Source organism: Musca domestica, unplaced genomic scaffold, assembly GCF_030504385.1.
Source record: "Musca domestica strain aabys unplaced genomic scaffold, Musca_domestica.polishedcontigs.V.1.1 27, whole genome shotgun sequence".
In the NCBI taxonomy this organism is placed as follows: Eukaryota; Metazoa; Arthropoda; class Insecta; order Diptera; family Muscidae; genus Musca; species Musca domestica.
The window spans coordinates 8,145,575-8,172,856 of NW_026712286.1; the positions used below are offsets into that span (position 1 = coordinate 8,145,575).

Sequence of the window (27,282 nt, forward strand, 5' to 3'; positions counted from 1 at the left end):
AAAGGCCGGATAAATTATTTGAAAGGAAATTGAAAATCGAAAAATTTAAAACTCACTGTCACAGGTAAAAATCACCGGCGAACCATAACCATTAAACTGCCCACCATTTATGGTTGCCGCTTCAGCATCTGGAAACAGGGCATTTAGGGCTGGATGCACCAGAATCTTGATGCTTGTCTCAAACGGATAGTGATAATTAAATTCCGAGGCAATTATGTGACCCACATTTGTGGTCTCATCGTCGTAGGGGTAATTCTGCCTCAGCTTCTTAACCATATAGTAAAAATCCAAAAGTTCCGGATCAATAGTCCTCTGATCGGTAACCATGTCATAGAGACGGGAATAGGTTTTTCGCCTATCCAAGACGTGGCTAACATTTAGTACCGGTGCATAGGCTTCATTGGACTCAAAATCCCGGGCAAAGGTGTTGAAAGAGCCCACACTAGTGCCAGCACTACCGCTGTTGCGTGGCGGCAACGGTGGTGGCGGTGTCTGGGAATGCGAATGATGGCTTTGTGAGCTAAACGAATAGGTGGACTGGACATCTATATCCTGGACATGGGATGCCGGGCCAAAATCTGTACGCCAGCCAATATTGGAAACTGTGAATAAAAGAAAGAGAGGGGGAAATTAATTTCTCTTTTAACATTTTCTCTCTTCTCTTTCTCTCCGTCAACTTACCATTGGGACTCACAGCTGTTTGATCCAATTTATTAACAGCCTCATAGACTGGATCCGAACACTGTGTACTACCGCCACTGTAGAGATAATCGAATGGATCATATTCCGCATAGAATGAGGTGCAATCGGATGCATCATCTTCGCCTGAAAATATTGAATGGAGCATTAGATTGTTTTTTTTTTTCGCTTTGTTTCACATTCTTCTCTTCCGAGCGTTTTCAATAAATAACGCAAGTTTGTAAAAATTTATATTTTGTTAATGAAATGATGAAAAGCAATAACAACAACAACTACTACTACTACTACTTTGAAATCAGCATTGTGTTTTTGTTGTTGTTGTATTTTCTACTATTCGAGTGATTTCTGAATTATACAATAATAATATTATTGAGAACAACAACAAACAAACAAAAACAAAAAAAAATACGCGACACACCAAAACACTAGTACCACACACAACTCGCGATACACGACAGAACATGGGTATTAGGTGTGTTCACTAAAAATTAATATTTTTGTTGTTGTTTTTTTTTTTTAACAAAAAAAAAAGTATTTGAGGCCTCCAATAGATCCGTGTAGAAAGTGAAGACTAATAACTGTAAAGCATTTTAAACCGACAAACTAAACCTAACCTCAAAAAAATTTTCAAATTTTCAAAATAAAACAAGTAAAAAAGCTGTAAGTTAAAATCTTAAAAATACTGAATGTAGACGATATATTAGGGTTCATAGGTAGCTTTTGCCATAAGCCATTACAATATTCAAATGCGAAACTTATAAAAAATCGGTGAATAATGGAATATCGGGAGGTAATGTTATATGGCGGCTATACGAAGACGTGGACTTGCACAGGCAATTTTCTGTCATAGGCTGTAGTATCCCTTACGAACTTCAAATACCAAATTTGAAAAAATTGCGGTGAAAATTTTAGCTAAAATCATCAAAATACCGAATATCGGGGGATACCTTTCTATGGGAGCTATACGAAGACGTAGGCCTGAACAAGCAATTTTCTGCCATAGGCTGTAGTATCCCTTACGAACTTCAAATACCAAATTTGAAAAAATTGCGGTGAAAATTTTAGCTAAAATCATCAAAATACCGAATATCGGGGGATACCTTTCTATGGGAGCTATACGAAGACGTGGACTTACATAGACAATTTTCTGTCTTAGGCTGTAGTATTCATTACGAACTTGAAATACCAAATTTGAAACAATTTCGGTGAATAATGTTGCTAAAATCATCAAAATACCGAATATCGGGGGGTACCTTTATATGGGGACTATACGAAGACGTGGACCGTCACAGACAATTTTCTGTCATAGGATGAAGCATCCCTTACGAACTTCAAATACCAAATTTGAAACAATTCCGGGGAACAAAGTCGCTAAAATCATGAAAATACCGAATATTGAGAGGTACCTTTATATGGGGGCTATACGAAGACGTGGACCGGCACAGACAATTTTCTGTCATAGGCTGTATTATCCCTTACAAACTTCAAATAACAAATTTGAAACAATTCCGGTAAATAATGTCGCTAAAATCATCAAAATACCGAATATCGGGGGTACCTTTAAATGGGGGCTATACGAAGACGTGGACTTGTACAGACAATTTTCTGTCTCAGGCTGTAGTATCCCTTACGAACTTCAAATACCAAATTTGAAACAATTCCGGGGAACAAAGTCGCTAAAATCATCAAAATACCCAATTTTGGGTGGTACCGTTCTATGGGGGCTATACGAAAACGTGGACCGGCAAAGACAATTTTCTTTTTAAGGATGTAGTATCCCTTACGAACATCAAATACCAAATTTTAAACAATTCCTGTGAATAATGTTGCTAAAATCATCAAAATAAAGAATATCGTGAGGTAGCGTTATATGGGGGGCTTTACGAAGACGTGGACCTGCACAGACAATTTTCTGTCAGAGGCTGTAGTATTCATTACAAACTTCATATGCCAAATTTGAAACAATTCCAGTGAATAATGTTGCTAAAATCAGCAAAGTACCAAATATCGGGAGGTACAGTTATATTGGGGCTATACGAAGACGTGGACCTGCACAGACAATTTTCTGTCTTAGGCTGTAGTATCCATTACGAACTTCAAATGCGAAATTTGAAACAATTCCGGTGAAGAATGTCGCTAAAATCATCAAAATACCGAATATCGGGAGGTACCATTATATGGGGGCTATACGAAGACGTGGACCTGAACAGACAATTTTCTGTCATATGATGAAGCATCAATTACGAACTTCAAATACCAAATTTGAAACAATTCCGGTGAATAATGTCGCTAAATTAATCCAAATACCGAATATCGGGAGGTACCGTTATATGGTGGTCATACGAAGACGTGAACCTGCACAGACAATTTTATGTCATAGGCTGTAGTATCCCTTACGAACTTCAAATACCAAATTTGAAACAATTCCGTTGAATAATGTCGCTAAAATCATCCAAATACCGAATATCGGAGGTACCGTTATATGGGAGCTATACGAAGAAGTGGACCTACACAGACAATTTTCTGTCTTAGGCTGTAGTATACCTTACGAACTTCATATACCAAATTTAAAACAATTCCGGTGAATAATGTCGCTAAAATCATCAAAATACCGAATATCGGGAGGTATCGTTATATGGGACCTATACGAAGACGTGTACCTGCACAGACAATTTTCTGTCGTAGGCTGTAGTATCCCTTACGAACTTCAAATGCGAAATTTGAAACAATTCCGTTGAATAATGTCTCTAAAATCATAAAAATACTGAATATCGGGAGGTAGCGTTATATGGGGGCTATACGAAGATGTAGACCTATATGGCCCATTTTTAATACCAAAAGTCCTGTAGGCATAATATATATTTGAGTGAAATTTTATCAACCTCCTTCAATTTGTTCGGAAGCTAGAGCAATTTCCACAGACGGATAGACGGACGGACATCGCTGAATTGACATGGAATTTTATGATGATCAAGAATATATATATACTTTGTGGGTCTAAAATGTATATTTCGAGGTGTTACAAACGACTAACGCTCCATGCTATGTTGGAGGGTATAAAATTATGAAAAATATGAATCCCCCTAATATCTGTAATATCAGCCCCCAGCTATGAATTGTTTTCATTTTCTTTTTTTGTCACTAAAAATCGCTTGAATAAAATTGGGGGAGAAATGCTCATTATCATCATGTGTGTCATTATGATGATGGGATAAAGCAACATCATCATGTTGCCGATCATCATTGTCATGAGCGTCATCCTTGTTAAGATTAGCAGCATCATTTGTTTGCTGAGAATTTTTTTTGGGTTTTTTGTTCTTTTCAGCGAATTAGCTAACTCATGGGGTTGTGGGTTTTTTTTTTTGTGTGGGGGGGGACAAAAGACTTTCAAGAAGATCATCACCACCAGAGAGAGAGAGAGAGAGCATAATTCTAAAATCAGATGGCAGCGACATTGACATAGGCCCACACATTATAAATCGATTAACTAAAAAAAGAAAATACAACAACAAAGCACACAATGATTTGTTGTCATATTCTCGTTTTTTGGCATTGTTTTTGTTATGGCCAATTTAGTTTCCTTGGCATTTCCATTTATTTCAAGTTTTTTTTTGTGATTTTATCGCCAAGAAATAATCTGCTTTTTTTGGCATAGGTGAGTCTGTCTGTGTTCGTGCGTGTGATGTGATTAATTTTCGTCTGGAATTCACTTTGACAAATTGAGTATTGAAACGCAAACGTTGTGACGAGCTGTGCTATGTGCCCCCATCTCTCTCTCTCTCTCTCGTTCTTCTCCCGTTCTTTATCAGTGAGTGTTTGTGTGAAACCTCAAGTACTGGGGGGGTGTTCTGTTGTGATCGTGTGTAGAAAAAAAAATAATTCATAGAACTTCATTGATATCCAAACACTACAGCTGATTTTGAATTGAAAAATACTCAATCATCGAACCGATTAAAAATAAAATGCAAGGGATTTCACAATTTTTTTTTCAAATCGTAATTATTATCAGAATTATTCAAGCCAACCACCAGCCAAGGCACAGTGGTCATTCCGTTTATAACATCTCGAAATATACATTTTAGAACCCATTTATATTTTTGATCAGCATAAAATTCTATGTCGATTTAGCGATGTCCGTCCGTCTGTGGAAATCACTCTAGCTTACGAACGAATTGAAGGAGGTTGATAAAATTTTACTCAAATGTGTATTAAGTCTGCAGGACTTTTGTTATTGAAAATGGACCATGTAGGTCCACGCCTTCATATAGCTCCCATATAAGTGTACCTCCCGATATTCGGTATTTTGATGATTTTAGCGACATTATTCAACGGAATTATTTCAAATTTGGTATTTGAAGTTCGTAACGGATGCTACTGCCTATGACAGAAAATTTTCTGTGCAGGTCCACGTCTTCGTATAGCCCCCTTATAACCGTACCTCCTGATATTCGGCATTTGGATGATTTTAGCGAGATTATTCACCGGAATTGTTTCAAATTTGGTATTTAAAGTTCGCAATAAATACTACAGCCCAAGACAGGAAATTGTCTGTGCAGGTCCATGTCTTCTTATAGCCCCCATGTAATGGTTCCTCCCTTTTTTTGGTATTTGGGTGACTAAAGCGACATTATTCAACGGAATTGTTTCAAATTTGGTATTTGATGTCCGTAATGGATACTACAGCCTAAAACAGAAAATTGTCTGTGCACATCCACGTCTTCGTATAGCCCCCATATATCGGTACCCCCCGATATTCGGTATTTGGATGATTTTAGTGAAATTATTCTCCGGAATTGTTTCAAATTTGGTATTTGAGATTCGTAATGAATACTACAGCCTATGACAGAAAATTGTCTGTGCAGGTCCACGTCTTCATATAGCCCCCATATAACGCTACAACCCGATATTCGGTATTTTGATGATTTAAGCGACATTATTCAATGGAAATGTTTCCAATTTGGTATTTGAAGTTCGTAATGGATACTAAAACCTATGACAGAAAATTGTCTGTGCAGGTCCACGTCTTCGTATAGCCACCATATAACGGTACCTCCCGATATTCGTTATTTTGATGATTTTGGCGACATTATTCAACGGAATTGCTTCAAATTTGGTATTAGAAGTTGGTAACAGATACTACAGCCTGTGACAGAAAATTGTCTGTGCAAGTTCACGTCTTCGTATAGCCCCCATATAACCGTACCTCCCGATATTCGGTATTTTGATGATTTTAGCTACATTATTCACCGGAATCGTTTCAAATTTGATATTTGAAATTTGTAATGGGTACTACAGCCTAAGACAGAAAATTGTCTGTGCAGATCCACGTCTTCGTATAGCCCCCATATAACGCTACCACCCGATATTCAGTATTTTGATGATTTTGGCGACATTATTCACCGGAATTGTTTCCAATTTGATAGTTAAAGTTCGAAATGCATACTACAGCCTATGACAGAAAATTGTCTGTGTAGGTCCACGTCTTCGTGTAGCCCCCATACAACAGTACCTCCCGATATTCGGTATTTTGATGATTTTAGCGAAAATTTTCACCGGAATTGTTTCAAATTTGGTATTTGAAGTTGGTAATGAATACTACAGCCTAAGACAGAAAATTGTATGTGCAGGTCCACGTCTTCGTATGGCCCCCATATAACGGTATCTCTCGATATTCGGTATTTGGATGATTTTAGCAACATTATTTACCGGAATTGTTTCAAATTTGGTATTTGAAGTTCGTAATGGCTAAGGCAGAAAATTGTCTGTGCAGGTCCACGTCGTCATATAGGCCCTAACGGCTATATTCGGTATTTTTAAGATTTAAACAAAATTTTTAGCGGATTTTTTTTATTTATTTATTTTTTTTTTTTTTTTTGAAAATTTCCAATTTTGTTCCGTGTGGGGAAGGATATTTAAAGATCGGCCCGGCCAAACTTACAGCTTTTTCACTTGTTTTTATTAATATTTATTTTTTAAATTTTTTTCACTTTCTCATCCCACTGTGCAACCATTAGATATTATTTTGTTGTTTTAATAAGTAAAATATATTTATATTTAATTTTTTTTCCGTTTTGTGGGAGAAGTGCTTGGCTCTTCGCAGCGTCAAAATAAAAAACGTTTTTTTCCATTTCGATTATTTTCCTGCGATTTGGCTTTAAAATATTTTTAGCATTCACTTGCCAATTGTCGTGTTAGTTGACGCTGTCGCCGACATTCGCCAAATGCTTATAAACAAAACAGAAAATGTTCAAGGAATGAGGAAAAAAAAATATCGAAAATATTTCCCGACGATAAGCGCGGTTACCGGCCGTACGTAGAAGCAAAAAAAAACTACAACTACCACTAATACTGCTAGGGGAGATCGCAACGTTTTTTTTTTTTTTGTTTTGGGCTAGTTTCAATTGATAAATTCCGTAGTTGTTGTAAAAATTCAAAACAAAACAACCATTCACAATTGCTTGCAGACCACACACTTTTTCCGTTGTTCCTGCAGTGAAGTGTGATTTTAGGATTTTTGCAAAAAAAAAAAAACTGAAAATTCAAGTACCCAATGCTGCCACCAGTTCATCATCTTCGCAATTATTGGCAACTTCAACCGGGGCCGGTAAATAGGCGGAATATCTGCGACGAGGAAATGCACAACATGATATTGACATGATACCGTTATGTTTTTTTTTTTCCTCTTTTTTTTTTGCACTCCCGTTGCGGACGACGTGCGTTATTCACGTTATGAAGCGCGTTTAATCACATACTGTCCGAAACAACCGCCACCTCCTCTTCGAGAATCTCTCTTTGCTATGCCTAATGACGAGCAAACGTTTATGGTCATCACATCTAGACGAAATAACCACAAAACGAAAATCACACATAAATCAGATCGTTGGTCCAAAAACAAAATGTTTTTTTTTTTTTTTCATTTTTATGAGATGTCATACTGCTGGGGATAGTGTGTGGCCAGCCTACAAATGGCTACACTGGAAGAAAAAAAAGCAGAAATTTTTTTAAAACCCTACACCACAAGGTGGTCGGGGTATTATGTCTTTGTGCATTTGTTTGTAACAACGAGATAGACCCATAGTTCCTTTTGATGATCTGCATAGAATCACATTCTGAGTCGATTTGTGCATGTCCGTCCGTCCATCCGCCTGTCTGTCCATGTATTTAAAAAAAAAATACAGGTCGCATTCATTGCCCGATTCAGCAGAAATTTTGCACAAACAATTTGTTTGACCCAAGAACGAACCCTATTGAATTTGGAGATAATCGGTCAAAATTTAGGTATAGCTCCCATATATATCTTCGTCCGATTTGCCTTTTATTGTGCACCAAAGGTGTAATATCAGCCCGAATAGTTTGGAATTTTGCACAAACAACCACATAAGGCCTAAAAATAAGTATGCCAAATTTGATCGAAATCGGTTCAGATATAGATATAGCTTCCATATATATTGTTCATCCGATTTGTTAAATTTGCCCTGCATAGCCGTAGTATGGACTCCGTAGCAACGATATTCGGGGAAATAAATCAAATACAGCTCAGAAATACCTTTGCCAAATTTTATCGAAATCGGATAATATTTGGATATAGCTCCCATATATAACTTCGTCCGATTTACCTTTATATATATCCACCAAACGTGTAATATTAGCCCAATTGGAATGGAATTTGGTACTAACAATCAAATTGAGTCTAGAAACCAGTATGTCAAATTTGGTGGAAATCGCTTCGGAGATAGCTTTAGCTCCCATACACATTGTTCATCCGATTTGTTGAATTTGCCCTGCATAGCCGTCCATATGACCCCGTAGTAACGATATTCGTGGAAATAAATCAAATACAGCTCAGGAATACCTTTGCAAAATTTTATCGAGATCGGTTCAGATTTAGATATAGTTCTCTGTATATCTATCCGATTTCAAGTTAATTGTGCAGCAAATGGATAATAAAGGCCCTAATTGAAAATATTAAATAATGGAGCTAAGGTCAAGGCAACATTGGTTCCTATCCATTGAGAATTTCAAATATCAAATTACAGCCGATTCGATTAGAAATTGGGGTCAAAATCTTCAAAATACCGAAAATATCAGCAGTTCTAACCAATTCGGTTGGAAATTGAGGCTCAAATATTCAAAAAGATAAAAAAAGCTGGAGTTATCGCCTTATGTAGATGACTACACCAGTATGCAGTAACAGTTTATATCATCTGAGAACCTCAAATGTCAAATAACCGTCAAATCGATTAGAAAATACATCTGAATCTTTCAATTATAGCCACTAAGTCTCCAATTTTGTAGAAATTTTATCTCAAATTCTCAAAAGTACCCAAAATCAGGAGTAACTGCCATATCAAGGGCCATACCAATTTATGGACCCATATTGGAAACAAATCTGCAGTTAGGATTTTTATATTCTGGAAACCTGAAATGACACATTTCAGCTTCTTTGGTCGGAAAATCAATTGGAAACCTACGATATACCTCAAATCGGAAGGTATCCCTCATATAGGGGATATCTTCTCATGGGTACTTATATTGATTTTTAGAGAAGAGCGATTCGACTTATGGAGAACCTCAAATGTGGAATTACACTGACAGCTCATCTATAAAGGATACGCTTCAAGTTCTCCACAAAGACTCCCTTTCACAAATCTAAGAAAATTCGCCTCAAGTCGTCTTTAAATACTCCTTTCATGTCGACTGTAGAGACTACCTTAAAGTCGGATATGAAAACTTCATTCAAAGACTCCCTTCAGCTTGTATATAAAGACTCCCATTGGCCCGACTATATATACTCCCTTCAAATCGACCAAAAATAATCCCTTTACTTCGTCCAAAGAAACTCCTTTCCACTTAGCTATGAAGGCTCGCTTCAGGTCGTCCATAGGGAATTCCTTTAAGTCGCCTGTGAAGACTACCTTTAAGTCGGCTATAAAAACTCCCTCAACCTCGTCGACAAAGGCTCCCGTCAGCTTGTCTATAAAGATTCTTTTAGCCCGACTATAAAGACTACCATCAAATCGACCAACAAAGACTCCCTTTAAATCGTCAAAAGAAACTCCCTTTCACTCATCTATGAAATCTCGCTTCAAGTCGTCTAAAGAGACTCCCTTTAAGTTGTCTGTGATGACTACCTTTAAGTCCGCTACGAAGACTTCCTTTATGTTGGCTATTAAAACTCACTTAACTTCGTTCATAAAGAGCTCCCTTCAGCTTGTCTATAAAGACAAAGAGATTTCTTTCATGTCTCATTCTGTAAATACGACCCTTCAGCTCCTTTATAAAGAAACTCCCTTCAGCTCGTCTAGAAAGAGACTCCCTTTAGCTCGTCTATAAAGACAATCTCTTCAGCCCGTCTATAAAGAGAGCAACTTCAGCTCATACATCAGAGACTCCCTTAAGAGGCTTCCTTCAAGCTCGTCTATAAAGAGACTTCCTTCAGTTCATCTATAAAGGGACTCCCTTCAGTACGTCTATTAAGAGACTCTCTTTAGCCCGTCTATAATGAGACTCATCTATGAAGAGACTTCCTTCAGCTGGTCTATAGACTCCCTTTAGCCCGACTATAAAGACTCCCTTCAAATCGATCAGAAGACTTCTTTCAAGTTGCCTATCAAGACGGCCTCTTGTAAAGCCGGTCTTTCATCTATAATGAGACTGCCTGCAACTCGTCTACAAAGGGACACTCTCCACGTACTCTATAAAGACATCCTTCAAGCCATCTTTGAGGACTCCCTTCAAATTATTAGGAAAGTCTCAAGTAGTCTGCAAAGACTCCCTTCAAGTCGAATATAAAGACTTCCTTCAGATCGCCATTAAAGCCTCCCATCAAATCGCCATCAAAAACTCCGTTCGAATCATCTAAAAAGTCTCCCTTCAGCCCGCCTATAAAAAATTTGATCAAGTCGCCTATTAAGACTCTCTTCAAGTCGTCTAGAAAGACTTTCTTCAAGTTGTCTACAAAAACTCCCTTCAAATCATCTAAAAAACTCCCTTCGAGTCGTTTTCTTCAAAACGTCTAAAGAACACTCTCCAAATCATCTAAAAAAGACTCCCTCCAAGTCGTCCAAAAAGACTTCCTTCAAATCGTCCAAGTCAAATATAAAGACTTCCATGAAATCGCCATCAAAAACTGCCTTCGGGTCATCTAAAATGTCTCCCTTTAGCTCACCTATAAGGACTCTATTCATGTTGGGTATTAGGACTACCTTCAAGTTGTCTATGAAGACTTTGTTCAAGTCGTCTATAAAAACTCCCTTCAAATCGTCAAAAAAAAACTTCTTTCAAGTTAAATATAAAGTCTTTCATGAAATCGCCATCAAAAACTCCCTTCAAGTCATCTAAAATGTCTCCCTTCAGATCGCCTATAAATACTCTGTTCAGATCGGCTGTTAATACTACCATCAAGTCATCTACAAAGAATCCTTTAAAATCGTCTAAAAGAACTCCCTTCATGTCATTCAAAAAGAACTCCTTCAAGTCAAATCGTGTATGAAGATTGCCTTCAGGTCAAGTTAAATATAAAGACTGCCATCAAATCGCCATCAAAAACTCTCTTCGAGTCATCTAAAATGTCTCCCTAAAGATCGCCTATAAAGACTCTATTCAAGTCGGCTATTAGGACTACCTTCAAGTTGTCAATGAAGACTTTATTCAAGTCATCTAAAAATACTCCCTTCAAGTCGTCCAAAAAAACTTCCCTTCAAATCGTCGAAAACGACTTCATTCAAGTCAAATCTTCCAAGAATATTGCCTTCAGGTCGTCCAATTAAGACTTCCCTCAAGTCGTCTGTCTATAAAGTCTCAATTCCAGTCGTCTATAAAATTCCAACTTGTCCATAAAAACTCCTTTCATATCATATACTAAGGCTCCTTAGAGAACGCCAAAAAGACTCCCTGCTTCACATCTATAAAGACGGCTTTCAGCTGCCCTTTTATGTAGGACTACCGCCAGTTCATTTATAAAGATTCCCATTCGCTAGTCTAAAACTAGTAAAGAAAGTCTAAAAGTCGGACGGAGCATACTTGCTCAAGTTAGTCGACATTTTTTTGCTTTCATTCAATAAAATTAAAAAAAATTATGGCGTTTGACTTTAATGCCGTTTTTCTTTATCTCACCCTGTATGTAAAGTCTACATACAAGTCGTCGTTAAAGACCGCCTTCAAATCGTCCAAGAATACTTCTTAAAATCGTCCAAAAATACTACCTTTTAAGTCTTATTAAAACTTCCCTCAAGTCGTCTATAGAGGCTCAAGTCAAGTCGTCTCATATATTAAGGCTCCTTAGAAAACGCCAATAAGACTCCCTGCTCCACATCTATAAAGGAGGCCTTCAGCTGGTCCATAAGAATGCCTTCTTTCCTTTTATATAGGACTCCCGCCGGTTCATTTACAAAGATTCCCATCAGCTACTTTTAAAAATAATTATTAATTTTTAATTCGTCTATATATATATCCTCTTCTGTTTAGCTTCACAGTCTTACTGGTCCCTCTTTTTTAGATTCCTACTGGTCCTAGAAAATATTTCTTAAAAAAAATCTAAAGTTACAGCTCTAAGGTCCTTAAGAATCTATACATTTAAAATTTTTTCAAATATTTTACTTCAGCTATTCTAAAAAATATGACCATTGGCTAATTTATAAAGACTTTTTTAATTTTTTCTATAAATATCCTCTTCTGTCTAGCCTCTATAGTCTACTGATCCCCCTTCTGCAGATTCCTACTGGTCCTAGAAAATTTTGATTTAAAATATCCCAAGTTACAGTCCTGAAGGTCCTTAAGAATCCTAAATTTAAATCTTTCCAAATATTTTACTTCAGCTAGTCTAAAAATGTGGTCATTGGTTAATCTATAAAGACTCACTTTAATTCGTCTATAAATATCCTCTTCTGCTTAGCTTTACCGTTTTACTGGTCCCCCTTTTTCAGATTCCTACTGGTCCTAGAAAATATTTATTAGAAAATTTTCAAATGTTTTAATACAGCTAGTCTAAAAATGTGGCCATTGGTTAATCTATAGAGACTACCTTTAATTTGTCTGTAAATACCTTCACTGGTCCCCCTTTTTCAGCTGGCCTTTTTGGATTCCTAGTGATCTCAGAAAAATCTTTATTTAAATATCCAAAGTAACAGCCCTAAAGGTCCTTAAGAATCTATAAATTTTAAATCTTTTCAAAAGTTTTTATTCAAAATATGATATGCAGGAGGGGGTTAGTGGGTAGTATCTAAGTGATTTTCTTCATTTCAGTTAACAAACAAACAAAACCAACTGTGAGCGATTGAGTGTGATTGATTTTCGAATGTAAAAAAAAAAGAAATATGCCACAAACATTTCAAAACGACTTGCTGTTAGCCATTTAAAAATTCATAGCAACATGAACCCAAAGATAGATAAAACCAATAAAAATACAACGAGCCATAAGAAAACCAAATGCAGCAGTTAAAGGCAGAAAGGCGGGGATATGTTATATGAACTTCAATCTATTCGAAATTTACTTAAGGCAAAAAAAAAAAATACAATACTACAAATCTACTAAATTTTGAAATCTGGCAAAAAAAATCGTAAAAAACAAGAGACAACAAACCCTTATCCTTCCCCTGGCTTGGCTTGACTTTGAAAGGAATAAAACAACAGATTTTTTTTTTGGTTGGTTGGTTTGTAATGAACATTTCTGGTTTATTCGCAAACATTTTTATCTCAAAATAATTAAAAAAAAATTAATACAACACAAAAGACAAACAAAAAAAATGATAGGAAATTCTGGTAAAAGACAAAAAATGCAGGAATTTTTCCATGAATTAATGTTTGATTTTTTAATGAATACATTTTTTTTATGGGGGGAGCAACAAAAGATGACAATTGAAGTTGTTACAAATTATTTTTGTTGTTCTTTTTTTAATAATAATACATACATACATATTGTTTTGGTTACTATTATTGTAAATTGTTGATAAGATATTTAAATACTTTTTTTTTCTTCCTGTTGCCAAAGAAAATCCAAAATTTAATTTGTTTTCAAAGAATACAAGAAAAAAACAAACAAAAGCCATGAAATACAAAGCATTACATTTTTTTAGAAATTTAAATGCTAAAATCTAATTTAAAATCAAAACTGAAAATCATTGTTTTTTTCAACTTAACTAATTAGAAGAACCCTTAACAGCTGCATCAATACTCATCGTTTCTATTTTTGGTGTTTTATCTATCTTTCGTTCGTTTCGTTTCGTTTTTTTTACTTCGAATCTTTGCAACATAATTTAAAATTGTGTTTTTTTAGTTTTCTTGTTCGAAACTGGCTTAGAGAGCAATCTCACAATGGCATTTTCTTTTCTTTTCTGAAATCGAATTTGTTTTTTATTTCATATCTAATTTATTTTGTAAGTCTTTTGGTAACTGAAATGCATAAAAAAGAGAAAAGAGAGAAAAAGATTTTGGTTTAAAAGGAATTGTCATATTCATTTCAATATTCAATAGGCAAAGAAATAATTCAATACTGACAGCAAAAGGACGACAACAAACACAGAAGGGTATTAAATTCAAATACGAAAAATTGGAAAACACTACTTTTTAACCGAAATCTAAAATTTTTGATAAGGTTTTTGATTTTTAGAAAGGAGAGGAAATAGTTCTAGGATAAACGAAAAATATCAGTGGCGATTTTGGACAAAATGGAAACTAAAACAAAATTTGATACAGAATTCAAATGGCTGATTTTTTTCTCTCAAAGGGAAGTTCGAAGATATAAATTAAGCCCTGAAGCAAGGCCCAAAATCGTGCAACAAATCGAAAATAACAGGATATTTCATACATTCAGAGTACTGATTGTACATTCGTAGTATTTTTTAGAGCCGAACGCGACCACCTTAAAAAAAGTCGCATTGTCGACTTTTATCCCATACCGAATTGGGAAATGGAAAGAAAATGCGCCACTACAAACATTGACTTCTTATCGGACTTAATCTCAGGGTATGGAGAAATCCTTCCACTGAACCATACCCTGAGATTAAGTCCGATAAAAAGTCAGTGTTTGTAGTGGCGCATTTTCTTTCCATTTCCCAATTCGGGATGGGATAAAAGTCGACAATGCTACTTTTTTTAAGGTAGTCGTGTAGAAGCTCGCCTAAAAAAAAGTGTACGGAACAAAGCGATGAGACCGCTAAGACTGACACCAGTATCCTAAGTGATATATCTCATTGTTTTAGGCTGTGCAATGTCGAGCTGTCTACGAATTAAGAAGACAAATGGATAAGGTTCTTAGGGTTCAGAAACGTTGATATTTTCTCTGTGTGATAGCTTTACGACAAGGAAATCGAGGTTTGCGGAGAACATGTGTCGGTTTTCAGAGACTTGGACTTCACTTCTACTTGTCAAAGAAAATTCGAGGAGATTCGAACAGGGCAATAGACATAATACAATGCCATACAGTGTAGGTGAAAAAAAAATAGAAAAACTAGTCGATAAAGAGACGCTTGAATTACAGCTTTAAGAGAAAGATATCGAGGTTTGTGAAGAACATTTTTTTGTATTCAGAGACCTGAACCTCTCTTCTACTTTTCAAAGAAAATTCGAGGAGATTCGAACAGGCAAAGATATCGGAATTTGCGAGAACATTTTTTCGGGAGACTTGGACATCTCACCTACTTGTTGAGGAAAATTTGAATAGATTCGAACAAGACAATTGAGTTAATACACGGGAGCGTCAAAGCCATACAAAGTGGGTCTTAAAACAGGTTGATAAACAGACGATTGAATAACTGCTTTACAACAGAGACTCAGATATTTCCTCCGCTTGTTAAAGACAATTATATGAGGGTGTTAACGCCATATACTGAGTTTCTAAACACCAGGTCGACATAGCGTCGCGTGACAGCTTTGAGACAAAGAAAACGGATTCGGAGACTCAGATATCTCTTGTACTTGCAGAAAAAACGGTCTAACCGGCGGGCTTGGATGAGTTAGAAGCTAATGACAATATCTTCTGAATTAAAAGAAAAATGTTGACATAGCTGGAACAAAGTTTAAAATCATACCTCAAATTAAAAGAGCCATTTTTAGCTCCTGTGTTGAACAGAAAAAATTACCGCGTGTGTTCCTTATGTTGCCTCATCGGAAAAGGCCATACCTAGAAACTCCATTCCTTTATCGTTTAATTTTATTGAGGGTAGAGGTAGCCTCAAAGGGAGATCAAATGTCAAATATATCGTTCGTATACTTGCCAATTTTAGAGTAGTACTTAACTTTCAATTATGGGAAGTCGTTAGAGATCAGTTACATACACCTTGCGAGACGGCTTCGCGACAAAGAAAACGAGGAGGGAGTAGAATATTGTTTTGGTTTTGAGACTCAGATATCTCTTGCAGAAGAAGCGGCGTAGCCACCGGGCTTTGATGAGTTAGAAACCGTGTGCGTGCCTAGTTGTAGTGTTCTTTATGTTGCCTAATCGGACAAGGCCATTTCTGACCCTACCTAGAAAATCCTACATGTAGAGCCTATTCCTTCATCATTTGACTTTGTTGAGGAAGCCTAAAAGAGTCAAATATCACGTATATCATTGGTATACTTGTCGATTTTACTAAACTGTCTCTTATGTGGAGTCATTAGAGATCAGCTACATACACCTTGCGAAACGAAGAAGGGGGAGAATATTTTTTTTTTGGTTCGTAGACTCAGATATCTCTTGCAGAAGAAGCGGCCCAGCCAACGAGATGAGTTAGAATCTTTTGACAATATCTGCTGAATTAAAAGAAAAAAGTCAGGAAGAAAGTTTAAAACTATTCCTCAAATTAATAAGGAGCCCGATGAGTCTATTTTTAGCTTCTATATTACCTAGGAAAATTGCCGTGTGCGTTATACCTCGAAAAGGTTATACCTCGAAAGACATACATGTAGCACCCATTTCTTCATCCTCTGACTTATGAGGGTATTTGGGGGTATTTAATTGTTTTATTTTAAAGTGGTATTGAAATATCTCTTATGGGGAGTCGTTAGAGATCAGCTGCAGAAAGCATAAACTTTGGCCCGATTTCTTTAGAGAAAGAATGGGGTCTAGTGCTTCGATGAGGCAGGAATTGCCTTTGTGGAGCATTTATTGGAATTCTTATGACGATGTTCTATCACGAGACTTAACGACATCCCTTAAGATTTCCCCAAATGCCTCCAGCCTTAGTAGCAAGTTTTGCCTAGCTGGTTATAGTCAGGTCTGGTCAGCATGTGCTCAGCTCGTTGGAAACGATTCCTCATACATCTAATTCATCTCGACAACGAAATTAGTTCACATGTCCATAATTTACTAATATATGGCTTCGGTGCCTACCAAAAGCTTTAAGTGTTCTCATCCACTCACATTCAACTTGCTTGTTTGTATGTCACGTCTCGTATGAACCTCCCTCCTGCAATTGTCTTCTTATCTCCTAGATAGCTATACTTTCTAAGGTCCTACAATAAACAAGAAATATCGCAATGTGCTGAGCTAAATCTTCCTTAGAATATTTTTTAAATGGTTCCTCAGATGCCTTATTCTCTTCCGCATCATTATTTAATTATGAATTTAAAATTTGGCCTTAATTGACTTCAGCACACAGCATCTACATCCGAGCCCGCCATTCATTTTGCTCACCATTCATCTATAATCAGTGCCCTGAATTCGGCTCGTCACATTATGGTAAGTGATCATAATGTGACGAGCCCAGCCTTTCACAATTCACCAGCAAAATTTTGGGCAAACGTCCTAGCTGATCTATCCCTGTCGTCTATGTTACTAACATTCAAATACTAATCATTCGGTTCATTCGACTCGTCAACTCTCATTCGCTGGGCAAATCTCACCATCTATGGACCAGATGAATGCCTAGATATATTGGAGAACCACAACGAGGAGAATACAGTTACAACCCTGCAGCAATATGAGCCAAAACTTTAAACGTCGAAATCAATGAAAAACTAATTTCATTTTTTTAGCGGGTCTCCCTACAGTATCCCCAATTTGTGAGTTCAAAAGCTGATATACTTCTTTCCTAATTCCCAAAGAGTCATTAAAGATATACAGGTCCAAGAGCTCACTCAACTTTTATCCATCGTGAATAAATCTTGCATGTGGAAAAATTGGGGTCAAAAATCCGTTCAGTTACTAAACAATTCGGAATGATTATTTAAATAATGAAAAAGGACATGATGTACTTGGTCAGGGGGTTGATTATTCAAATAACAGTTGGCCATTCCTAGGTGTAGAATAGTTAAACAAAATATCATATATTCAAGGCTTACCATCACTATTTTCATTTAGCAAGGGATCAAAGGCCTCCAATACACTGACCCGTGAACTGCAAGGAGAAACAATAGGAGATTAATTTAGCAGCATAAAAAAATGTGCAACACATTCCAAAAAAACATACTCATCTTCATGGGAGAGATCGATTAAATCGGAGCCCGGCACACGTGTTGACATTTTACGGGCTGGTGGTGTTTGACGCCGTGCATTAAAGCCATTGGATTGAGCTGAGGAAGCGGTGGAGCCAGCAGAAATGGAAGATGCCGCTGCCGACCCCATCGATTGATTTAAATTCCCACTGGCCGAGGAATGTATTGGATTAAAGCTATTGGTGTTGGTGCTGGAGTTGGCATTGGGATTGGGATTTTGTGGAAATGCCTGGCCTGAATGACTCAAATGATTCACATTTACACCTCCACTGGCCATTGGGGAGTTGAAGGAAGATGCTGCTGCCGCCGCGGCTGTTGTGGCAGCATAATAAGGCTGCCCAGGTGGCATGGCTTGAAATTGAAAACCATATGCATTGCTGGCATAATGTAGGGGAGCTGTATATGGTGCTCCACCAGCACCAGCCACCATCATGTGTGGTGGGGGTGGTGGTGTGGCATAATATCCTGCTGCTGCTGCTGCTGGTTGTATAAAACCCATTGCTGGTGGCCTTGGCCCGTAGACGGGAGCAGTGTGTGGTGTCATGCTGTATAATTTTTTCAGCTCATCATTGGTTAGGGGTACCCTTTGTTGTTGGGCTGTGGGTACAAATGGTACCAACTGCATGCCTCCAGCGGCAGCAGCAGCACCACCACCAACTGCTGAATTGTATTGAACAGCTTGGGCCGCAGCAGATGGATACATGTTATGCCCCCCTGCTGCCGGATATGCTGTTGGAGGTTGTGAGGCCGATGATGGATATATGGGTGCTGCTGCTGTTGGGCCCAATGGCACCAGGGCCGTTTGAGGATTTGTGGTCTGCAGTTTTTGTAAATCTTCAATTAATTTCTCAAATGAAGAGCTTTCGGGATTCTTTGAGGTAGGACTAGCAAAGTTGATTAAATCATTTTCCATGGCCGATGATGATGACGATGATGAGGTGGGCGGTGGGGTTTTGGAACGTTCTGATGTTGATGCTATGGAGGTGTTGTAATTGTTGACTTCGGAATGGCGACGTTGCGATTGTTGCAGCTTGGGCAGCGACAAGGCATGTTGCGGTGTGGTGTTGGCGTTGGCGTTGTTTTCCCCCGACGATGATGTCCTGGCATACTGCTGCCGCCTCAATTGGGCATATAACTTATTTTTGGCCTCCTGCTGCGAGGATTGGGCATAGGCACTGCCATACTTCTTGGCACGATTGTATTCATCGAGGGCCTCTTGTTCCAAGCTAAGGGCGGTGGCCTTGGCTAAATCCTCTTGGAATTGTTTTTCATAATCCACCTCCGTTGGATTGGACATTTTTGTGGTGCTACGCTGAACAAAGATTCCAGTTTAAGTTTGGCCAAGGGTAAGGTGTTCTTGGAGAAAATAACTAAAAGAAAAAATTAAAAAAAAAAATTGTTTTATTTTTTTGTTCTTTCACTTTTGCTTGTTTATCGGGCAATGAAAGTGTATCAAAACAAATTGTTTGGCTTTGTTCCCCCCCGGGCAAACTTTATCTCTGGTAAAATACAATTTTAATCACCCTTTTTTTTGCCCAACCGGCAGATACTAGATAGATTGGTTTGTTTTCTGATTTGATATGATATGCCAGAAATTTTTTTGATAAGTATTTATTATTATTTTTCTTTTGTTTTTGCTTTAGTTTCTTTTAAAAGATAAGAGTTCCGACCAAGAATGCAGTCGTAAATAAATTTTTAAATGAAATACATTTTTTAAAAATACAAAACCAAATTTCTATATTTACGTAAATATATATTTCATGGTTAATATTTTGAAAATAAAACAGCCTAGTGCCGCTATGTCTGACATTTACGTTTCTTTCGTGAATGGAACAATTTGTTTACAAAGAGTTTGTTTATAAACAAAACGCATGTCGAAAGCCATTGGGAAACACATTGTATGATATTTGTAGTTTCGGAAAACAATAAAGTGTGTTTACATTAAAACAAAACACTACGACATAAACATGGAAACAAAAATTAGGTACTAAAAATAAGTTAAAATCGAGGGGCCGGCTTTATTTTACCCCCCAGCACGAGAAAAAATAATTTTTACAAAAATCAATGAAGATGCTTAAAACAGAAATTCAGCAACTTTTTGCAAACTATTATACTAGTATAACAGTTTTCCGAAACTGTTATACAGGCCTAAAAAGCCTTAAATTACTCTCAGCAGGGGTTTTGATACAATATTTTCTGCATATTTTCACGATTTAATGGCAACTTATATTGATTTATATAATTATACTGTTATACAGATATTATTCTTCCCCAGAGCATGAGATAAAAATGAGTAAATTTCCAAATTCATTCAAAAAATGAATGAAAATGCTTAAAAACAGAAATACAGCAACATTTTGCAAACTGTTATACCAGTATAACAGTTTTCCGAAACTGTTATACAGGCCCAAAAAGTCTTAAATTACTCCGACTAGATGTTTTTATACAATATCTTCTTTATATATTCCCGATTTAATGGCAATTGATATCGATTTGAACAAGTACACTGTTATACAGAGATTGTTCAAGACGAGAGCATGAGATAAAAATGAGTAATTTTCAAAATTCTTTCAAAAAATGAATAAATATAATTTGAAACGGAAATTTGGCAGTTTTTCCAAACTGTTATACTATTATAACAGTTTTCCAAAACTGTTATACAGGCCTAAAAAATCTTAAATTACTCTCAGCAGGGGTTTTTATACAATATCTTCTGCATATTTCCCCTATTTAATGGCAATTGCTATCGATTTGAACTATTATACTGTTATACAGAGGTTGTTCTACCTCACAGCATGAGATAAAAAATGAGCAAATTTCCAAATTCATTCAAAAAATGAATGAAAATACTCGAAAACAGAAATTCAGCAACTTTTTGCAAACTGTTATACTAGTATAACAGTTTTCCGAAACTGTTATACAGGCCTAAAAAGTCTTGAATTACTCGCAACAGTAGTTTTTATACAATATTTTCTGCATATTTTCCCGATTTAATGAAAGTTGATTTCGATTTGAACTATTATACTGTTATACAGAAATTATTTTACACCACAATATTAAAAAAAAACGAGTAAATTTCAAAATTTATTAAAAAAAATGAATGACAATGATTAGAAACAGAAATTCAGGAACTTTTTGCAAACGGTTATACCAGTATAACAGTTTTCCGAAACTGTTATACAGGCCTAAAAAGTCTTAAATTACTCCCACCAGGTGTTTTTATACAATATCTTCTTTATATTTTCCCGATTTAATGGCAATTGATATCGATTTGAACAAGTACACTGTTATACAGAGATTGTTTAAGACCAGAGCATGAGATAAAAATGAGTAAATTTCCAAAATTCTTTAAAAAAATGAATGAAAATGATTACAAACGGAAATTAAACAGTTTTTTTTTCCAAACTTTTATGCTAGTATATTAGTTTTCCGAAACTGTTATACAGGCGTAGAAACTGGTATGTTGGTTTAAAAAATGGCATACGATCGGAATAAATGCCAGATCACCTCCTGATTTTTTATACAATATTTTCTGCAATTTTTTCTGATTTGAAGGCATTTGATATCGATATGAACTATTATACTGTTATACAGAGATTGTTCTACCCCACAACATAAAATAAAAAATGAGTAAATTTCAAAATTCATTCAAAAAATGAAGGAAAATGATTAGAAACGGAAATTTGGCTATTTTTCCAAACTGTCATAATAGTATAACAGTTATAGGAAACTGTTATACAGGCGTAAAAACTGGTATATTGGTTTAAAAAATGAGCGGAAAAAGTGCTAGATCACTTCCTGATTTTTATATACAATATTATCTGCATATTTTCCCGATTTAATGACAATTGATATCGATATGAACTATTAAACTGTTATACAGAGATTAGTCTACCCCTCGGCATGAGATAAAAATTAGTAAATTTCCATAATTCTTTCAAGAAATGAATGAAAATGATTAGAAACGGAAATTAAGCGTTTTTCCAAACTGTTATACTAGTATAACAGTTTTCGGAAACTGTTATACAGGCGTAAAAACTGGTATATTGGTTTAAAAAATGGCGTACGAGCGGAAAAAGTGCCAGATTACTTCCAAAAGGACTATCAAGTAGGCTTTTCATCACATTTTGTTAGACTTTAGGGAGTTATTGTAGATATAAACTCTTATACAAAATGTTGAAGCTGGTATTCTACTTTAGAAAAATGTTTTATTTTTGAAATTGGATCCCAAAGCATGATACCGGAAAGAATTTTCATTAAATTTTGATAACTAATAGAAAAATTCTGAACAGAAGATTTCTATTATTTATCAAAATTTAATGCAAAACTGTTATACAAAGACTTTTAACTGTGATTCAGCCTTTAAACTTATTACTTGAAAGTTTTCTTTTTCCTAAAATCTTGCTATTTACACTTTGTTGTTTAATAAGATTTATGATTTTTAGCAATTTAAAACTGTTATACTCAACAGCAAATGAGTGTTCAGAATCCTTGTAGCTTTTCAATAAAGTTAAAGTGAATTAAATGCTGTCAAATGTGGTATACAATGCTTAAAAATTGCAATTTTGCATATTTTATCAACTGTTATACCAGTATAACAGTTTCCAGAAAACTGTTATACTAGCAAAAAAAAAGTGTCATATTGCTTCCAGAAGGGATATCATGCATGAATTTAATAAATTTAAGCAATTTTTACTGCATTATGATGGAATTAAACTGTTATAATGTAGGTTAAAATGATTCAAAACAATAATACTAAAGCGATTGAAAGCATCTTAGCCTTTAAATACAATTTCAGTGGTAAAATGTTCTTTGATATGCTGTAAAAAGCTTTAAAATAGAAATAAAACATATTTCGGAAATTGTTATACTAGTATAACAGTTTTCTTGAAACTGTTATACTGGTATGAAAAGTTTAGTTTCGCTTTCTAGAACATTTTAACGTTTGTAGTAGTTATTTTTTAACTGTTATACTAGTATTTTAACTGTCATACTGAACTGAAAACTTCTTTTTTTTTAGTATTTTTCATAAAAAAAAGGAAAAATTCAAAAAAAACAAACATAGTTTAATTTTTCATTTTTTTTCTAATTATAATGTCATATTGTGATTTATAATACCGTCTAGCAATAAAAAATTGTAGCTCAGGAGTGTAATTTTTTTTACAAATTCAATTCGAAATTTTGCATATGTTTTCCATTGTGGCAGCCTTATTGGAAGTGACAGTCCTTGGCTGCTTGCAAACTGGCAGCAATTCTACCCCTCCATACCCACACATGACCTTGAATACCAAAATCCACTCCCTATATATAATCTCCTTCCTGTTCTAGCTTCGATAAACCTTTGTTGTATTTCATGCCCATTGTAAACGTTGAAAAGAAAACAAAAACAATGTCAATCACCCTTAAATTGAATTCAATTCAAATACAAACACATCTACATTTATACACACTCAGAGAGTAGTATTCTTTGTTCAGAAATATATTAAAATGTTGGGTTTTTTTCATTCAAGCCTTTCATATGAATGCTGTTGTTCATCATCTTGGCAGCAAACAAACAACAACAACAAAAACCACACAAAAAATGAAAGGTAAAACATAACACCAAAGAAGCAAACGATTGCATGTGGGTGCGTTTTTAAGCTCTAAATAGCAGCACTTACAAGCTCGTGTTTTATGGCAATTTTTTTTTTTGACAGAGCCCAAAAAGGCGAAAAAAAATACTTCACAGATACCCAAGTATTCTGGTGAAAATACAAAACAAGTTTTGAGAAAGGAAAATAGGCACCAAACTTTAAAAAAAATCTAAATTGGCGACACAGATCTCATTACTTGTTTCTTAGATAAGACCATATAAGGGGGGAATATACAATTTTTTTATATATATGGAATACAAATGTTTGCATGACTTGACTTCTTCTTGGGTCTTTGTTAAACAATAAAAACAACACGAGTTGTTTATCTTAAATCCAAGCAGACATGAGTGGTGTGTGTTTGTAATACAAATGTAGGCGAACAATTTTCTAGGGCATTTTTGAAGATAATGCAGTGATAGTATTGTTGTTGTTGTTAGCAATATTTCTATCAACACACCGACGCACCGGAATTAAACTACAATTCGGAGGATTTATAGAACTGTCAATCGTTGGAGAATTTAAAATGGTAATGTTTATTGTCGGCAGTTTTTCTTTCTTTTTCGAATAGGAAATTTAGAAACAAAACTGATTTTTTATTCTTTGCTGTGTCGTGGTGCCACAAATTTGTTTACAAAACAAATATTTTTATTACTTTGTTACTTGTAATTTTTTCTAAAATAAAAATAGACGTATGCCGTAGATGATATTTTCAGATATAGATATTTCCAAATTTATTAGTTTTTTAATCCAAATATTTGGAACCGATGAGGTCTTAAAATATAAAGTGGGCTTGGACACAATAGAGGCTTCTTTCTGATTACATTTTAAGACTACCTTGACATCATCTTTAAAAACTCCCTACTACACGCCTTTATTAAACACTTCCTAATGCTCATTCCTAAAATGTTATGTAGTAATGCCTCAAAAGACGTTTTCCAATTGTCTTAAGTACTACCTTTGGGTACTCTTTTGGGGATTCAATTCTTAAAGTCAGTAAGTTCTTAATCCTGGTCATCTATAGACTCCCTTCTGGTCACCAATTAGGGCTACTACTATCATAACTCTTTTCTGTCGTGATTTAGACTTTCTTCCGTTCATGAAAAAGACTTTCTTCCTGCCGTTTGTGAGACTTCTTTGAAGTCATATAGTAAAATAAATTTCTGAGCATTTGTGAAGAGTTCTATCTGTTTATCTGGTCATTGTGGTTGTATACTTTCTTCCGTGGGTCTTTAAAGTTCCTTTATAGACTTCTCTCGTAGACGTATTCAAAAACTTCCTACAGTCGTGTTGGGAAATGTCCTTCATTGCCTAAAAAGATCGTCTCCTTTTGCTATCTCTGTAAAAAATATAATATTAATAAAAACTATTAATGGTAGGGATTTGAGCCAATTTCTGCAAAACTTCACATAACCCAAATTGTCCTCAACGACAAATAAAAATGGGTGGTGTCTTTCATCAGCCGCCTTCGTTCGACAAGAGTGGTATGAGTAATTCTTCCATAGCAAGAGGTTTTGAAACTTTTGTACAACAATTAATTTCTAGTAAATATTTAAAATATATTTAATTATTTTTTTGGTAAATATAAAAAATATTATTAAACTTTTCTTACATGAAAGCAAGCTTCACTTTCTTTTGAACAAATGACATTTAACTGGCTTCCCTCTTAAATCTTGCTTTACTCATAAAGCAAATGAAAGTTATTAACAAAATACACAAATTAACTAAGGCGTGTGCCTTAATAAACATGTCAAAATTAATAAATTCCTTATATTTTATTAATTTGGCACCAAAAAATGAATTCTTCTATTAAATTCATATTGATTTCTTCTTATCAAGCAAATTGCCCTCAAGAGCGCCAACGTCATTATGTCATGTACTCTTCTCTCTTTAGTTCTCCTCCCAACTCTCATTAAATCAATTATTTTTACCTTCTCGCGGCTAAACAATTGACATGTACAATATGTCATACAAGACGTCATTCAGGGTTAACAATACAATACAAGACGAAGAAGAACAAGAAAACAATTAAGGAAATGCAGAAAAACAACGAAAATAAAAAAGAAACAAAAATCTATGGCACCATTCATTAATGGGCTTTCCTGAAAAAGAAAAGAAACAGCAACAACAAAGGAAAACGGAAAGAACAAAACGATACAAACATTAAGCAACGCAACACAGTAAGTGAAGTATGAACAACGACAACAACAACAACAAAACAAACAACAAGTGGTATCCAAAGTTAGTTATGCACAATAAACCACAACTCAAGTCATAATGATTAAAGTCTGCGATAAAATATATATATAAAAATAACAACAACAATAATAGCGGCTCATCAAACTAACAGATATAAAGTCAGCGAGTGGGGATGATGGGTGTAAGTAGTGGAAAAAAAAAGAAAGCAAAAAGCACGTCAATCGTCATATGAAATGAAATGGAGAAAAGCACACACGTACACAAACAAATAAATACAAGAAAAGGCCGGTTATATTGTAAGGAGAGAGTAAAAACATGAGTTGCAAGTGAGGGGATCTAACAGAACAATGGGGGGTTTTCGTAATGGGGTTGGGTTGGAAAAGCCAAGAATAGACAAACACAAGACAACAAACTAAGATATAAGTTTTCCTTAACTGTCTTTAATCATTAAGAACAACAATGAATCTGTGAATAGACGTAATGAATGCTTTTTAAAAACTAACAAGTAAGCTCAGCCAGCCAACTTAAATGGGGGAAACCACACAAGCAGAATTGCGTCAATTTTTTTTCGTTTCTTTGATAAGATGCAGTCTTGCAAATCTTACAATTTTTTATTCGACAATAATTTACTTACAATTTCAATATGGAGCCTATTGTTTTATTTCCAATTTTCACAATTTTTTGGTTTTAAAAATTTAACATAATCTCTTTCACCTTGCCTTGGGGCTTTAATTTTCAAACAAAAAAAAATGAATTTTGCACTATTTTTCGTAGACACTAACACAGACGTCATTCAAACTTTTTCTGGAATTTTACTTTTCCGTTTGTCAAGCGAACTCAATTTTCATGTTTTCCATATATCGCGTTCATATTTTTTTCATTCCTTTATTGTTTGAATTAACTTAATATTAAAAATTATTTGATGAAACTAAAACATAAAAAAATCACTTAAATATTATATTCGTTTGTAAATATTTGTTTGGGATTCGTGTGTGGCTGCTTGCTTGAAAGGTACGAAAAAAACTAATGTAAATTGAATGAATGACACAGATGGAATGTCGTGTAAAAGAATAATAATAAAGAACATTCACCGGGCAATGTTAACACGAAAGCCACAGAATGAAGCAACGTATGGCAGCATGTGAACCTCTAAATATATTTATAGAAATAAATGGTGATTTAATGCGTGACTAACCTCTTGACGGTTTTCTGGTTTCCTATTTCTATCTACTTTTAATCAATTAATATAGTTTTTGTAAAATTATTAAAATTTTTTCCCGCCAAATGGTTTGGTCGTACCATAACGTGTGAATCCAATATTTCTCTTTACAATATGAGTCAA

General features: G+C 35.3%; 1 protein-coding gene across 1 annotated transcript in view; it reads right to left on the reverse strand.

The window, feature by feature from the left end:
• LOC101896512 (phosphatidylinositol 4-phosphate 3-kinase C2 domain-containing subunit beta) overlaps positions 1–26,968 on the reverse strand; it is a 51,969-nt gene extending 25,001 nt beyond the window's left edge. The window contains exons 1-5 of the mRNA XM_005180573.4: positions 26,575–26,968; positions 18,087–19,481; positions 17,959–18,014; positions 682–825; positions 57–602 (exon numbers count right to left, since the gene is read on the reverse strand). Coding sequence (XP_005180630.2) covers positions 57–602; positions 682–825; positions 17,959–18,014; positions 18,087–19,408 — 2,068 coding nt within the window. The 5' untranslated portion in view covers positions 19,409–19,481; positions 26,575–26,968. The remainder of the gene's footprint in view (positions 1–56; positions 603–681; positions 826–17,958; positions 18,015–18,086; positions 19,482–26,574) is intronic.
• Between the last annotated feature and the right edge of the window lie 314 nt (positions 26,969–27,282).